This window comes from Abramis brama (assembly GCF_963993115.1).
Source record: "Abramis brama genome assembly, chromosome: 20".
In the NCBI taxonomy this organism is placed as follows: domain Eukaryota; kingdom Metazoa; phylum Chordata; class Actinopteri; order Cypriniformes; family Leuciscidae; genus Abramis; species Abramis brama.
Window position 1 is genome coordinate 11,320,860 of NC_139982.1, and position 17,173 is coordinate 11,338,032.

General features: G+C 38.4%; 1 protein-coding gene across 5 annotated transcripts in view; it reads right to left on the reverse strand.

The window, feature by feature from the left end:
- The window catches only part of kif21a (kinesin family member 21A), a 65,231-nt gene that overhangs the window by 27,439 nt on the left and 20,619 nt on the right, over positions 1-17,173 (reverse strand). For 4 of the 5 annotated variants that reach the window (XM_084094328.1, XM_084094330.1, XM_084094327.1 and 1 more), the window contains exons 3-18: positions 15,996-16,178; positions 15,218-15,367; positions 14,994-15,128; positions 13,993-14,172; positions 13,752-13,867; positions 12,738-12,933; positions 11,728-11,917; positions 11,573-11,636; positions 7,937-8,146; positions 4,812-4,874; positions 3,563-3,647; positions 3,359-3,473; positions 2,884-3,072; positions 1,493-1,692; positions 221-328; positions 69-137 (exon numbers count right to left, since the gene is read on the reverse strand). In XM_084094328.1, coding sequence (XP_083950454.1) covers positions 69-137; positions 221-328; positions 1,493-1,692; positions 2,884-3,072; positions 3,359-3,473; positions 3,563-3,647; positions 4,812-4,874; positions 7,937-8,146; positions 11,573-11,636; positions 11,728-11,917; positions 12,738-12,933; positions 13,752-13,867; positions 13,993-14,172; positions 14,994-15,128; positions 15,218-15,367; positions 15,996-16,178 — 2,253 coding nt within the window. The remainder of the gene's footprint in view (positions 1-68; positions 138-220; positions 329-1,492; positions 1,693-2,883; positions 3,073-3,358; positions 3,474-3,562; positions 3,648-4,811; positions 4,875-7,936; positions 8,147-11,572; positions 11,637-11,727; positions 11,918-12,737; positions 12,934-13,751; positions 13,868-13,992; positions 14,173-14,993; positions 15,129-15,217; positions 15,368-15,995; positions 16,179-17,173) is intronic. The other variant, XM_084094329.1, reaches the window with a different exon arrangement.

A 17,173-nucleotide genomic window follows, 5' to 3' on the forward strand; every position in this document is an offset into this window, starting at 1 on the left:
ATTAAACAAATATCAATGTGTCACACTTTGTAGGTACAGTAGAAACAAAATTCAGCTGAAAAATGTACCTCCTCAGTTTTTCTCCGCAGAATGAGTTCCTGTTGTCTCTTCTGAGCCTCAAGCAGTTTCATCTGATGCTGTACAAGAGAAAAAACATCACATTGAACATATTTCACTCTCAGTTTCATTGCTGTGCCAGTGTTATTTTCCCATCATGCACCTCCTGTTTGCGCTGGTCCTTCTTAAGTGTGGCGATCTCTCGGTTCCTGCGGGATTCGGCCATTCGGTTCTTCTCCTGCTGCTCCTTCATCTGCTTCATCAGACGCACCTGACAACAGTTCGTTTCAATACTAGTTTAGCAGGAGGATTTGTGCTACAGAAAGTGGATGGTGATGATTAGACAGATTTCTCCTGTCACTATGAAGAGTGTGGACCTGGTTAGAATAGCTATTATACTGCTCATACTACTTCTGCAGTATGTGTACTGTGGACAGGATGGACATTTTCTCTAAACATGAAATAACCAGACAACCTACTGAGAACATGGTACACTAAATGAAATACTGTGCCTACAACGCTATGCATTCGCCTTGACTGTTAACTTCCAAGTGTAACATTAAACTCATGCAACAATGTAACATAAGTAACAGCTGTGTGTCATTCAGAAATGAATTCCAATTTAAATTAAGGCAGGAAACAAGATCCAGAATTAGAATCTGAATTTAAGGAAGCAGCGTAAAATAGAATAAAATTCAGTGTCTTCATTTTCATCTTAATTGTCTCATTGAATATGAGAGAAAATAAATTGAGTAACTATGACAAATTCAAGTACATAACTGCCATATCATGTTATTAATTTGATTTTGGCTGACAGTCCTAATTTTAGCTTATATATTTGGTTACACTTTATTTTGATGGTCCCCTTTAGACATTCTGTTAATCTTAGGTAATGTTGCACCTACATGTCAACTAACCCTCATTAGAGTATTAGTATTAATAGACTGTTAGGGTTAGTGGAATAAGTTGACATGCACTTGCAAAGTAACTTATAGTCATCAGAATGTCTAAAGGGGACCATCAAAATAAAGTTACCATATATTCTATATATTCATATTTGCTCATTTCAATGAAGGGTGGTAATAATTTTGGAGCTGACATTACATCTAGAATTGCCATCTTATTTAGCAGTAGAAAAACCTTTACAAAATTAATGTAATTTCATTTGGACTATGGGAATTGCTGATCGACATGTTCATTATTAATATTATTCATATAAAAATGCAATATATTAAACAACCAGTATGTTCAATATGTCGATATTTATTTGTATAATCATCTTTAAACAACTGAATTGTTTGCAGTATGTTGCAGAAGGGTCTGTTGACCACTGGGAGGCGCTGTTTATTATGAAATATTGTGTGTTGTAATGGTGATTCAGCATTTGTCAGTGATTCAGCATACAGTCTTGTGCAGTCTCCATGGTGACACTCACTTTGGTTTTCTTCATTTCAGCCAGATCCAGCTGTAGTTTCTTCAGTTGCTTCTCATACTGTGACTGGTTCTTCAGTAGGCGAGCGTGTTCTTTCTGAGCCGCCTGTAGTTTCTGCAGCTCTTTGTTCATCACACCGAGTTTCTTCTCGTATTCTGCTTTTATCCGCTTGCTCTTGTCCTCAGAGCATGACTCCACAGAGCCTGAGACAAAACAAAAAAAGAACAGAATAGAACAAAACAAAAACAAAAACAAACAAAACCATTTATTTAGCTTTTCTCAGGGCATATTGCAGGCCGGACTCAAACCTGATCTACAAACTATCCTTGTATCTCTGTAAAGCCGCTTTGGAACAATCTACATTGTTAAAAGCGCTATATAAATGAAGATGACTTGTAAGGAGTAATGTGTGTTTTTGTGTGTGTGTGTGTGTGTGTCTGACACAGTGTCATGACTCTAAAATGTGGAGAAATAAAAGCATTTAAGAAGTCAAAGTCACCATGAAATAAAAAAATGATATTTACTTAAAGGGGCTATAGGTACGAATTTTCAAGAATTAATCACTTTTTTATGGCCAATGTGTGAACAGCTTGTAACGAAACTTAACAAACGAGACCTTCCCCGACATCCTAGGTCTTCTATGAAAGCCTGTAGACTGACAGTTTCACCAGGAAAATCAAATAGATGTGACAGTTTCACACACTCCCAAGAGCCTCTCTTCCAAAACAAATGCTTGTACAAAGTTCAGGATAATGCCGAAAGAGCCATTCTGTGCTGAAATGTCAGTGTCATGCAAAGAAAAGGGATTCATTCTCACTATAGTCTCACATAGCTAGATCTATACAGTATACAGTATAGCCTCAAACATGCTTTATATTCAAACTATCATAACAGTGTAAACAGCAGTGAGAAAACAGCAGTTAAGAAAGCATCTGACACATTTTTTTGTTTTGTGTGTTTATTTTGTCCTCTAGTGGAAAGCGCGCAGCACATATTTACATATTCATCAGCAGCGTGGACGGCGTCGGGATGTTCGTTAACAGTACATCGCTGTAAAGGTATTTTTAACTTCTTTTTATTTCTAAGCGAAGAGCGAAAAAGAACTTCGCCGTCAGCATATCAGGGCCTTGAATCAGCCAATCGCTCAGTCTCTTGTATGTTACGAGCAATAAGTTGCTGACTGCAGTTCACTTAACGGCCACCGGTGTCGCTAATATCAAGGGTTTCTGAGTTCTACACAGAGCCCCTTTAATGTATGTATCTGGCCTTATTGTGAATGACTCATCAATGCATGTTTTTCCAAAGAAGAAAAAAGTTTGTGCTTTTCGTAATCTGTCATTAAACTTGAATAACTGAAAGTAAGAACTTTACCTATTACTTATTTTTCAACGTACCCATGTTCTGCAGCACGCGGTCTCGCTCCACCTGTGTGTCTCTGATTTTGCACTGCAGCATCATGAGTTTCTGCTCATACTGTTGTTTGAGTGTGTGCAGACGTCTCTGACTGTTCTCAAGCTCATCGATCAACTTCTGCTTGATGGCGATCTCACAGGTGATGTTGGCCAGATCTGCCTGGAAGTCCTCTGGTCAATGCAACAACAATGAATAAAAAAATTCATACAGATAATCAATAAACAGACAATATCTTTACATGAAATATTAATAATTCACATTATTATATATTATATATGTGCTATATTATATTATTTAAAAAAATACCAATATTTTATTTGTACGTCATTACTTTAAAACTAATAGAATTTGCATAGTGAAATACTGTTTGTGTCCTAATATTTTTATTATGACGCTTTAAGGCCGTTTTAAAAAAATGAGTTAAACAGTAAATTGTTTTACAGTAAACATCAGTACCCTTCTCATCCAGTTCAGAGTCAGAGTCATCAGAGCTTTCCTCAGCATCCATTTCCTCTTCCTCAACTTCCTCTTCATCTTCCTCTCCATCCCCCTCCTCACGGTCACTGGCCTCCTATGGGAAACAATTTCATATCAAAGACTGAATGATGAGCTCCAGCCTTAAAATATGTTCTGATAAGGCAAGAGGACTGTCAATCATACCATCTCTGGCTCCTGACTGGTCGATTCTAACTGCTCTCTCTCACTAATCTTCTGTTCGCCATCAAGCGTTTCATCTTTGTTGGCACTGCAGGGGGAAATCAAAACTAGAAATTAAAAATCTATTTTGTAAAAACACCTTTTTTTCAAAATATGCAGCATAGGTTATCTGAAACAAAACAGAAAACAGACAATTAGGGGGGAAGGAAAGAAAACATGGTATTATGATGGACATGATGCAACAGAAAAGTTAAATGGTTGGTATTTTATGAAAGCGGATTTGCTATTTTGAAAACATTGGCAATTCATAACTTCCTCTCTAGTTCACCCAGACTATTAAAACTTCTGATTCAGAAATCTTCATGGTATGATGTCACACTGACAGCATGAGCTAATTTGCATATGCCCGTCCACATTCACATTTCAACACTTACGCAGAAAATTGACCCGCCCTGATGAACAACACTGTGAACTATTAGTGAAAACTTTTAAAAAGCACTTTTGGTCATTGAAATAAAGCTAAAATATAATAGAGATATTAAATGAAAACTTCAGGGCAACTTCACACTACAGGACTGTAAGACTATCTGAATCGCTGTGGTGCGCGTCATCTTGTCACAGCAGCGCAGAGAGGCAGTCCCGACCAACAGCAAAATAAATGTTTTCTCATATATTGTAATTACATACAGCACCTTTAATATAAAATAAATGAAATATTAACAGAAATATTAAAAACAAATAAAAAAAAAAATTTCAAAAGCATATAAAAGCAAACTTACTAAAAATAAAATTAAAACCAAAACTTAAAAATATAAAAAAATAAAAGCTACATAGTAATAAAAACTATACTATAAAAATAATAATAAAGTAACAATTAAAACAGAGGTTATTTACATACATGTACAGCAGCAAAATGCCTTAAGGTTCAGACAGAAGGTGGAAAATGATCCAAAAACTACATTCTCAGTGTTTATGGTGAAAGAATGAAGAAAACGTCATGGAAATGTTGAAATGTCACCTGGACATGCTCTTAACAGGTTTCGTGAGATTCACCCATTACTTTGAATTACTTTTTTTTTTACCCAAATTCACTTTAAAGTACATGAATGAAGTATAAACATTTTCTGGGCTGTTCTCCAAGACTGGAAACTACCTGCCTGAAAGACAATCAGAATTTAAAGGTTGCAAGCAGAGACGGAACACAGGGGGTTATGGTTAATTATAGAGGGGAAAGAGAGACACAGGGACAAACCTGTCTTCCTCCACCTCTTCCTCCTCATCCTCCTCTCTCTTGTCACCCAGCAGCTGCTGGAGTCTTCAGCGGTCAGAGGTCAGAGGTGAAGGGTTAAAGAGAAGAAACGAGGAGCATAGAGAGAGACAGATAGGGAGGGTACGGTACAGACATTAGTAAAGACGTTGTTGATTACATGCAAACGTTCATTGTGGATAAGAACGCACTATATCAAGGATATCATGGCTGATATAATATCTCTCTAGGTTTATTTTGTTCACTGTCCCCCATCCCCCCTAGTTTTAAGTTGAGTCTTCTGTAAACCTTCTGTAAACAGCATTTATTTGAGAGAAATATAATAGAAATATATATATATACAGTGCTTGACATTAACTTTTTTTGCTCAACAGTCACTGTGGCTAGTGGTTTTCTAAAGGTACTAGCCACAATTATTTTTTATACTAGTCACAAATATTTTTAATATTATCTCATAATTTGGCAGCAGGTATATTAGGCTGATGTCACTTTCAAGGGGTCATAAATTGAGAAATCGAATTTTCCTTGAGCTTTTGACATATAAGAGGTCATTATACCATTAGAATATCTTGTTAGTTTCAGAACTGAAAACTTCCTTGTTAGTCCAAAACAGCTTTTATTGTAACCAAGCCCAGAGAACGACTCGTTGTGGAATGTGCCTTACCGCCTCTGTAAAAGAAAATCAATGCCTACTTCATCATTGCAACTTTGGCCCCGCCCACTGGCGTGTTAGTGAGATGACGAGGAGAGAAGTAAGATCACTGTATCACTGGACTACAAATAACATTACCTTCCAAAGGATCCTAATGCTAGGAATGTGGTTATTTATTTTCTAAAATGTGAATGTCTCAGTTGATTATTATTTGTTTGTTTGGTGCATTTCACTGTGAATTATTTGGTTAATCAGTCGCAATTTCGGCGCAGGCTTTGCAAACAGACTTTTACTTTAAGATATGGACCCGACAGTAATGCCACAACATGTATATAACAGTGTTAATTCTAATGCCTGATCTGTGATCAGTGATTTCTGATATGTAATGATTCATTTACAGTCAGATGTTCTTTTTCTATGTGTCAGTAAATCAAACCAGTGACTAAATGGTCAACTTCACATTGTTTCTCTGAGTAGGATGAAAATAATCTGTTATTTAAACTGTGATTAAATTATATATAGAAAGCGATCAAAGAACGCTCCCTTTGAAATCGCTGTAGCTGTCAATCAGACAGCACGAGTTTATCAGTGACTCTCGCCAAAACTCCCGTTATAATCAACAAATCTCTTATTTACATATTGTTTGCACTGTTAGTTATGATGAAGGCATTCGTGAGAAAGCAGAAATCAAGTTGAATGACGAGATTCATGCTTCATTCATGACTGCATTCATGCGCTCAACATGTCTGTGATCAGCTACATGCTCATCTCTGCAACCTTTCAAGTCACGATCTAAATATAATGCCATAGATCTAAATATAATGCTATAATCAACAATTTTCATGATTAGTTAACCTTGAGACTGAGAGCTGTAATAGTAAAAACGTGCTAAAAGTTTGAGAGAATTCCACATGTAATACTTATTTCATATGCAAAGATGTCAGCCAATCACAGCAGTGGGCGCTTACACTGAAGTCTCACAGCAGCCAATCACAGCAGGGCGTTTACACTGAAGTCTCACAGCAGCCAATCACAGCAGTGGGCGTTTAACAGAGCGTTCAAATCAGAGACATAGAAAATCAGCATAGAAAATGGCCTTTTATTTCTAAATTATGATTTTTTTTAATCATACTAATATTACAGGAACTAACAACCCCAGGAAACATTATACAATAATAAAACAATGCCATTCATGAACCCTTTATTTAATTTAATATTCAACAATAATATTGATCTGCCTGCACTGACACTATTATACAAGAACTGAACTGAGCTGGATGATCACATCACGGATTATTCCGGCTATATATGAGTGAACTAAATTAATAACTTTTTTAAAACAAACATGAAACATCACTGAACTTACTTAAGCTGGACTGTGACGCCATTTTCTTCTGGAAACAAACTTTTTTGCATTATTTTCCTGTTTTCTCTGTAAAGCTGCTTTGATGCAATCTGTATTGTAAAAAGCACTATATGAATAAATGTGACTTGACTTGACGACCTGACACACTGTTATACTATATATACTGTATATACTGTTACACGACCATTATACTGTTACACATGCGCTTTCTTTCTCAACTGTTTACGTTCATTTAAAATATAACCGACTGTGTTTATGTGAATACTCGGCAAGGCCGGCATTTTGACTTTATTTAGTGTGTATTTAACAGTTTAAGCGCAATAAGCAGCAGAAAGAAACTCAATTTTGCACTGAGAGGTGGTTTTATGTGCTGCACTTTGAGTGCGAGTACAAAATCTGCAGGAATGAGTAAAATGATGCGCAATACCACGCTGAAATTCAAGCCCTGTAACACCAACAATATTCATCCGGAAAAAAATAAACAAGTGAGTGAGGGGAGGCGGGTTTGTGTGTTGCTGTCGGAGAGATGAGAGAGAGAGAGAGAAATCCCTGCTGCAGAAAATGAGTACTGTAAGCGTTTCATATATTTCTATATATTGCACTTTTTGGTTTATTATTTCAGATGGCTTTTTAAAAGACTACAATTGACAAATGTATGTTTTATATATCAACCTGACAAAATGGGGCAAGTCGTAGTGACTGCTTTACACGCTACTGCTGAATATTCACCCAGCCCTGTGTATATATATATATATATATATATATATATATATATATATACACACACAGGAACTTGTGCAAAGGAACTTGTGCAAAAAACAACAACAAAAACATCCATTTCTATCTGCCATTAGCAGGTGTGGTAAAAGATCCCTGATTACAGTCTGTGCGATAATGCCGGACGTAGTAATTACACAGCTGAAAGAACAATACAGCTCACCATGAAACCAGACAAGTCCCACAATGTTTTTGTTTCACTCAGCTAGAGTCGAGGGGCAATTATTCATAACACACTCCCTTTCTGCCAGTTACCACGGCAACAGCCCCTCCAGATACCACCTCACACTACGATCGCTCACACCCTTTTATTACCTCTTTTTTTTTTTCTTCTCCTTCCTCTTGAGTTTCTCCAGATCTTTCTTGGCGATCTCAATGATGTCGGTGGTCTCCTGGCTCGGGTCGGCCCCCAGCAGGGCGGGAGAGAATGATCCAGAGGGTCCGTAAAACTGAGGGCGGCTGGACACTCGCGTGAGGTTACGCCTCAGGTTCTCATTCACAGCTTCGCTCTCCAGAAGTTTGGCTCTGAAATACACACACACATTTAGAATACTTATTTTATAGAAAAACTAGTTCTCTTTTTATCTAGCCAGGATGTTGCTATGCAATTGCCATGGTGTTCTGGTTGGTTGCTATGGTGTTTTTGGCAATTCATTTTTTTTTTTGGAGGTTTCACGCTGATATATGCATCTTCACTGATTTCAGAGTGTGAATGTTGAATTAGCAGAGCAATAGCACAGCTGTACATAAACAGGACACATATCAGGAACATAATAGGAGACATAACAGAGTTCAAAAGAGGACAAATTGTTGGTGCGCGTCTCGCTGGCTCATGTGTGACCAGGACAGCAAGTCTTTGTGGTGTATTGAGAGCTACAGTATCCAGGGTAATGCTGGCGCGCCACCACAAACCACATCCAACGGGAGAAACTGTCGAAGCAAGAGGAAGCTGTCTGAAAGGAATGTAACCCGGATTGTATCCAAACAACATGAAACACAGCTGCCCAACTCACTGCAGAATTAAATCCTCCTGTTTCCACCAAAATTGTTTGTCAGGAGCTCCAGAATCAACATTCATGGTCGGGCTGCTATAGACAAATTAAAGGTGCTCTAAGCGATGTTGGGTAACGTCACTTCTTGTCGACGTTTAAAGTATTGTCAAACAAAACGGAGGCTAGCTCGACCCTCCCTCCTCCTCATCCGCGCACTAACCCCCCAAACCCCACCCCCAAATCCTTCTTGTCGGTTACTGGCTGGAACAGTTTGTTGTGTTTCGTGGTCCAGGCTGGGCCAGTTTGTTTTTGTTGCCGTTTGTGGAGCCTGGGCTGTCTACAGAGACTGCGTTTTATACAGTGTGTTCAGGGGACAGGCAGGTGGCGGATGGTGAGGAGATGTTTCCTGTATGTGACAAAAATGTTTTGGCCTAAAAAGCGCGTGACATCGCTTAGAGCACTTTTAACTAAACAATCAAATTACACTTCAAATAAATTTTTTTCGAAATATGTTTTCTGTCATTTTAGGTTGTTTTTAATCACGCTGATGTACGTTTAAGTGTTCGTTTTTTTAAATAAGTTTGATCTTAGTTTGTTATTTGATGCTATACACCTTATGTAGCCCCACCCCTTTGCAGCTCTGCGCTCGTTGTCTTTTGTCTTTCGGTTTGCATTTCCACAGCAATCTTACGTATTTATGACTGAACTGCCCGTTTTAAAATCTCCCCGGTCTACTGACATTTGTTAAGACATCTGCTTTAAACATTACTCGTGATACCTTTCGTTAACTCTACAATAAGTAAATCCACTTCACCAGCTAATTACTCCTCAACAACGATGCCATAGAAATATACAGAGCGACCGCTAAACCGGAAGTTCAAAGACAATATTCTAAAGATGGCTGCGCACTTGTTTCCATAGACAGTATATAAACTGGACACAGCGACCCCATAGGTTTCAACGGAGAGAAGTGAAGCAAATTAGAAGCCCTCATTTCCTGATTGCCGAGCGTACTGCGCAGACTCAAACTGAGCTTGACGACGTGGATGTGACGTGAGCAGCCTGCCTGACAGTTGTAAGTTTTCTAGTAGCTGTGCCAAACGAAATCTGAATCATTCCCTTCCGAATCTTGCAGAGACGGAAAGCGTGAGTAGGAGCTGTCCATGAGCTAGGAGCAGGAGCAACGTCATGACTCTCTATGGGCTTCTCCCTTGACTTTATCGGACTTTATGCCTCCACGTCCCCCCGATTGACTATGAGCTTCTCTTCCTGTCTCTACGGTAATTTCCAGAGAGTCGCGTGGTTATGACGCAATCGTTAGCCTACTTTTACAAAAACTGCTTCTACGGGGCCATAACGTAAGATACAAGGTAATGGAGCCTTTTATACATTGTCGTGTTTCTTTAGAAATAAACCATGGACAAATGGAGTCTTTAAACGCCTCAGATGTAAAGTTATTCGCCGTCAAAGTGACGCCAAAATGAATGGGAGTCAATGGGATGCTAACAGCAGGTGAAGGCTTGTTAGCCAATGGCGGCTCCCGGGGGTGGTACGGAAATCGAGCGCTCAATTACCCCCCTGCTTGTTTCTCTGGCGCATAAGGTCTATAAAAACGAGAATGTGACATCATGATTGACAGCTTCTTTAAACAAAGTAGTCGCTGAGGCACCAACTGACTTTTTGGGGGATTTGCGGGAGGAGATTGGAGCTTCAACTTTAATTTCTACATATCCATAACTGTTTATTTCAACCAGTAAACTTTGTACTAACCATTTGTGCGGGAGTGTGGGCAGGACCTTGATATCACGGCTTTACTTCACACTCATTACTGCGCAGACTCAGGTCCCGCGTTCACTACTGCGCAGTCCCACATCAGCACAAGATCATATTAGGACTTTGGCGGCTTCACTTTTCACCAATGGAAGAGAGTGAAGGGGCGTCGTCCATCTTTTTTTACAGTCTATGGTGCCAGCACAGGAAGTCTTGGGCTGAGGACAATGCGATACATGTATTGTTCTCTGACGAGTCCTCCTTCACCGTCTCACATCTGTGGGAGTTACAGTGATCACTCGGACTGTTGCTGCCCAGACTGAAGCACGGCGGTGGATCAGAGATGGTTTGGGCTGAAATATCAGAACCATTGAGCTGATCTGGAGGATCATGTGCACCTAAAGGTTCAAACACTGTACCCTGAAGGGGGTGACGTGTATCAGCATGATCATAATGCATCAATACAGCAAGACTTGTGACAGAGTGGTTAGAAGAACATGAAAGTGAAGTTTAACATCTCCCATGACCTGCACACCAGATCTGAATATGACTGAGCCTCTTTGGGGTGTTTTGGAGGAGTGAGTCAGAAAACGTTTTCTCCACCAGCATCACATGGTGACCTGGCCACTGCTCTGGAGGAGGAACAGCTCAAAATCCCTCTGGCTTCTGTGAAGGACCACTATCTGGCATTCCCAAGATGAAATGAAAAGGAGGCCCTACACCGTACTAATAAATTATTATGATTGATATATATATATATATATATATATATATTTAAGAGCTAAAGAGCTATTTTGTTTTTTATTCGACTCTCTGATTGGTGTAATCTTCTGTACAGCATCATTGGTAATGTAGTTTTTCGTCAAAAATTTCAATGTTAAACAGGATTGTTTTAAAAATAAGCTGAAATAATGCAGTTCACAGCTTAAACAGAAGCAAATATCATCGATTAAAAACCTCATCGCTCACAGTAGATCTGTCTTTAAAGGTTTATCATTAAAAATCAGTTTCCATATGGAGAAAATGAATGGAGTTTTTACTTCTGGACCCAGACTGTTGCACTCTATTTTACATTTTTAAGTGTGAAAAACAAGCAAAAAACTATAGATTTTTAATAACAGTCTCATATAGGATATCAGCAAAAATATAAAAATACTTCATACAAATATTTCATCAAAGGTAGTTTTACCTCAGATCCTCTATCTCCTTGATGTAATTCTGAATCATATTTCCGATCTCCTCACTGCCTTCACCTGAAATAAAAGGTCAATATTCTGTCAACCATCTTCCAAGGTCCTTTGATTGCTGTAACCTGACATGAGCAGCACTGATGTAGTGCTGTACCTGCTCTGGAGAGCACCTGATTGGCCCGTTCGCTGAGCATCTGCGTGAGTCGAGCGCCCTGAGCGTCGATGGCCTCCTGCATGGCCTTCACACGCATGCGCAGATTATTGTTCTCGATCTGCAACATCGAGTTCTCGTGGTACATGTCATTGATGCTTTCCAGCCCATCCTCTCCAACCATGCGCTTCCCCTGAGAAACAGACACAGCTTTACTTCATTTACCAAACATACACACAAACGATGCGTTTGCTGCTTAATTTTCTTAATAGACAGTATATTCTATTAAGACAGTATATAAAATATGTGAATATAAAAATATATTCACATATTTTAAATTGTAATAATATTTCATAATAATACTGTTTTTTTACTGTATTTTCAATATAAATGCAGCCTTGGTGAGCAGAAGAGACTTCTTTCAAAACATAAAAAAAATGTAAGACCTTGCATTGCTTTTCATTCTATTGCTCATGAGTCATGTCTCATATTTTTTAATGCAAAAACATGTTTTTGCCAATAACACAACCGAGAGTTGGCTCTTCAAGTGACATTCAGTGGTAAGTAAATCTGAAGATTTAAAAAATAAATAAATCCATCTATCAAAAATCCCAATTATTTCAGGGGTATTTTGTTGGATTCCTGTAACTAGTCATTCTTCAAAAGTGCTTTTTGTAGTAGTGTGGTAACCTATAAACACAAATGTGTTTCGCAAAGAGCTGAAATAAACCTGACCACCCTGACTCCATGAATCACGCAGAAGCCAGCCAATCAGATCGTTTGTGAATTTGGAAACTTATTTCCATTTTTGAGTGTGATATCCCTCTGAAAGTCCAATCTCAGTAATTCTACAGTATCTGGGTCACCCGTGCTTTGAATTGAACATGCAAACTCTGTGTTAGTAGGTCAGATCTTTAACCGCCTTTATTTTGGGAATACTCTGAAGACATCATGCCAGAATTGAAGTCCAACTCACGGAAACCTTTCTCAGGCCTAACAGTGGATAACCTCACCGTCCTGTACTCCATGAGCTCCATCTGCAGTCGGGCGATCTCCGTCCTGAGGGCACTGATCTGCTGGCTGGCCTTGTCCTGGTTCACCATCACCCTGTTCTTGATGTTGCGAGCTCTATTGGCGTACTTCAGCGTGTTCAGCGTCTCCATGAAGTCCTGATCCGATGGGCTGATGCAGGCGATCATCATCGTTCGACTGAGAGACCAGAGAAAATGTCAAGATTTATTCGTTTCCTCACACTGCCTAACACTACACTGCCAAATAAAGCATTCGATCTGGATATGGAGCAATTCTGAAGTAAATGCGTTGATGTTGATGAAAATTGCTATTATCCTGTTATAATTCTGTTATTATCTTGTTGTGTATGCTGTTCATGAGCAATACTGTGAATTAGTGCAAAACAAAGGGCTTTTCATATCAGTGTTTAAAGAATTTTAACTGAATTTAAATATTTTTCAGATAAAAATGTACTTTATTTCAAGTCTTCTGAAATCATATGATTCATTTGACCGAAGTTTGACGTTTAAGTTGTTATTCAGTGATGTATTGAAATATTCACTGAAATCAAATATGGTGCCAGTTTTTTTAGGTTCTGCGTCAATGACATTTAGTCAAGAGACATGCAAGAACAAATTTTGCTGATGTCCTTGATGTCCAATCTGGTATTATGTTGTTAAAAGGCTACATATTTGATTTGAAAGCGACATCCACTGTCAAGATTATCTGTGATTTTTCCTTTCAATTTTAGTCTGCTTCTCACACAAAGCTATTGTATGACTTTAATAGATTTAGAATATACTACAGTGCATATAGGGGATACGGACTACTTTTATGCTTTATAGAGCTTGACAGACTTTGTCACTACAAATGATCACTGTATAAAAAAAATTACTCTTAGTGCTTTAAAAAAAAACAACAACAACAGCGTTCTGGTTTAAAACCAAATGAACGTGAGAAAAAAAAAGATAAAATGTAATACAATTTTTGTTAAGTCCAGGAATTCTGACACAGACCTGTTTCCACCCAGTGAATCCTGCAGAAGGCGAGTGAGTTTGGAGTCTCGGTAAGGCACATGCGTCGATCGTTTGCTTCGGTCTCCTAAAGCACTGATGACGTTCCCCAACGCCAGCTAACGTCACAGAGATAAATATTATAGCTTCTGTTACAGTTCACCTTAGATTAACTAGTTCTAGCCTGAAGAGATGTGTGGAAGATTTGTTTTTATTATTATTGAATAATATTACTCGTTCTGACCAATCCACAGTTAATGGAGATGCCCTCTTTGGCTCGGTCCCCGGTGGCCCCCGTCCTCTTGAGTCGCTCCGATCCAGCCAGATCCACGAAGTGAAACTTGGCTGTGAGAGTTTCAAACTCTTCCATCTCAGACGAGCTGTTGGCCAGTCGATTGTCTGTCTCATTGTCCTGCTCTGGGGGCTGAAAAAAAAATTAATAAAGACATCAACATAGACTATAGATGGAACGTTGTTTGAGAGGGTTCCAAGGAAAATCCTCCTCGCTCATCCAAAAACAAACTTCAGCAAATTCAGTTGTCAGACACGACTGGAACTTCAAACAGGACTGGTTTTTATAGTCAGATGAAACTAAAAAAAAAAAAGTTTATTTGACAGGTTTGGTGCACACAGGGATAAAAAGTACCCCATGCCCACGGTTAAATACACTGCTGGATCTTTAATGTTGTGTGCCAACTTTTTTTTTTTTTTTGCTGGAGGTCCTGGACTTCTTGTTCAGAGACATGGCATCATGGATTCTAGCAAATACCAACAGATCAAAAATCAAAACCTGTCCATCTCTGCTGACCATCTCACATCGTATGATGTGCCGTGGTTGGATCTTCCATCAAGACAATGATGCAAATAAACAAACACAAAAATGGGTCACTGAGCACAAAATTAAGCTTTATCTTTTTAGTTGAGTGTGATGAACGTTTTCAACATCCCGATATTTTCACTGTGCACTGAATATGAAATTAGCATTACCTTGTCTTTATTTGAGAGAAAAAAAAAGATTCCAAGTGTTTACCAGATTCCTGCGTGCACGAGGTCTAATTTCTGCTACAAACGCACTAGCTAATCATTTAGTAAATAAGGAAATAAATACCCCAAAAACATAATCCATCTACTTTCTAAGGGTGGGTGATAGAATCAATAACTTGCAAATCACAAAATACACATTATGAAAACTTGATTAAAAATTACAACAAAAAAAATGGCCTTTTCACTCGAGGTGGTACTTACGTTTTCTGCGGGTGCACAAACACGCACTTGGCAGATGTGAATGGTGAAGATGGCATGAGATCGAGAGCTCTGTACATTCATCTGAGTGCTGGCAGTGGTGCGGGAGAGAGCGCCCAGCTTCAGACACTGGATCATCTACAGCACGTGGGTAAAGCAGTAGATTACAGTCATATTATGCATAATATATGGACAGAATATCTCAGAAAATAATCAATGACGCTCACTTCTGCCTCTGAGGAGACGTTGCGAGTCGTCACGCCTACAGTGTAGATGCCGCCGCTGGCGTCCTCGTGGATCTTAATATGAGATTTCTGCTTTCTCATCTCCATGTCACGTGTGGTGTCGAAAAGATCCAAAACCTCCTCATTATACAGCTGAAGATACACATGGAGAGAGAACACAGACCATACAGTATTTACAATAAAATTTATATTATTGAATTGTTTTTTGTATGTAATCTTCCTTAAATAAACCATAACTATCATATTACAGCTTTTCCAACAGTCTATTATTTTAGTAATATTATATACTATTATAGTATTAATTATCTTTTATTTTTATATTTTGTTTTTATTTTATTTTTATTAAAAAATTATACTTTTTTAATGTTATGTGCTTTTGTCGTTTTTAGCAATTTTAGTTTTTTTTTATTATTTCTATTCAGCTTTAATTTATTTTTACTTCAGTTTTAGTTTGAATTATTTTAGTACTTCAACTTTTTCAACTTCTTGTTTACATTTTTGAATCTAATATTATATTTAATATTATATTTTACAGCTTTTCTTTTTCAAATACCAAAATCTATTTTTAATAGTTAGCAAAAACAACACTGCTTTGAAGATGTCTTCATGGGAATCATAAACGGTTTGTTTGTTTGAGCAGCCAAACACACCCACTTCTGGCTCAACCAATGGAATGAGTTTGGCCTTTTTATCTGACCAATGGTAGTTGGAGAGGAGTATCTGTCACACAAAAGTGAAGCATCATCCACAAGCACTGTACCTCCAGAAACTGAGCGCTGATCTTGAACTCCGGGACGGGACGGCCCTGATCTGCAGCCGCCTGGCGTCTCTGCTCGACGCCTTTAAAGAGGTGACCGACCGCCCGTGGGATGATGCCCAGCTCCTCGTCTAGTATGGACATGTCAAAGCCCGTGCCCATCGTATACGTCTTCCCTGACCCTGTCTGAGATGCAACATCAAATCTCACATCAAAACATTCAACTCTAAAATTAATTTTGTTAATTTTACATTATTATACAAATTGAGCATGTTAAACCCAATTAAAGTTGTGTTGCAAGATTATGTGATTGCATATGTGAAGTACATTCATGTCTAATTCTTCGACTAATCTTGTTTTTTGTCTACAGGAGTAGAGTCTGATGTGTCTGTCTGGCAGATGAGTGAGACTGTTGATAAATCTGGATTAACACAGTGCCAGAGAGACAGACAGATATCAGAGCTGTGTGCTGGTGTTTGGGGGAAGTCAGCCATGAAATACAGGTCACGGGCAACGCTAGCCATATCGAACATGGAAGCTAGCTAGCGAACATGGAAAATACAGAGCTTGTGCAAATAAATACCAGGCCAAATAAACTCCTTTAACCTGTAATCTTAAATGATGCTGAATGTATAAATATCCCTCACCTGTGGGACAATACATTACCAGAAGCATCTTAAAGTCAAACTGAAATTGTATTAACAACCTGAAGAAATATTAAAGGAATAGCTTTAATAAAAATAATAATAATAATAATAATAATAATAATTTCATCATTTACTCACCCTCATGTCATTCCAAAACTGTATTTACTTTATTTTGTGAAACATAAACTAAATAATTTCGGAGAATGATGACATAAATTAAATTTTAGGGTGAACTAGGACTGATTGGATGGTCTCTCCGTGTGAAGGAGAGGGGCGGGGCTGAAAAATAAGAGGGCTTCAAAGGCAAAGCTATTACATTTTAATGTTCACTTTCAATCAGACTGAGACCACCTTGATCAGGCAATCTCAGACAGATTGTTTTTGTATGATTCTGATCATGTTTATACATGCCTAAATGAACTGAACAAATCCAAATGACACAGGTGTGAAAATGACTTAAAGCTGCACGTTTAATCGTTAAAAGATGTCGATTTCGATTCAAACACCCACGTGATCTCATTCCTAAATGACGAT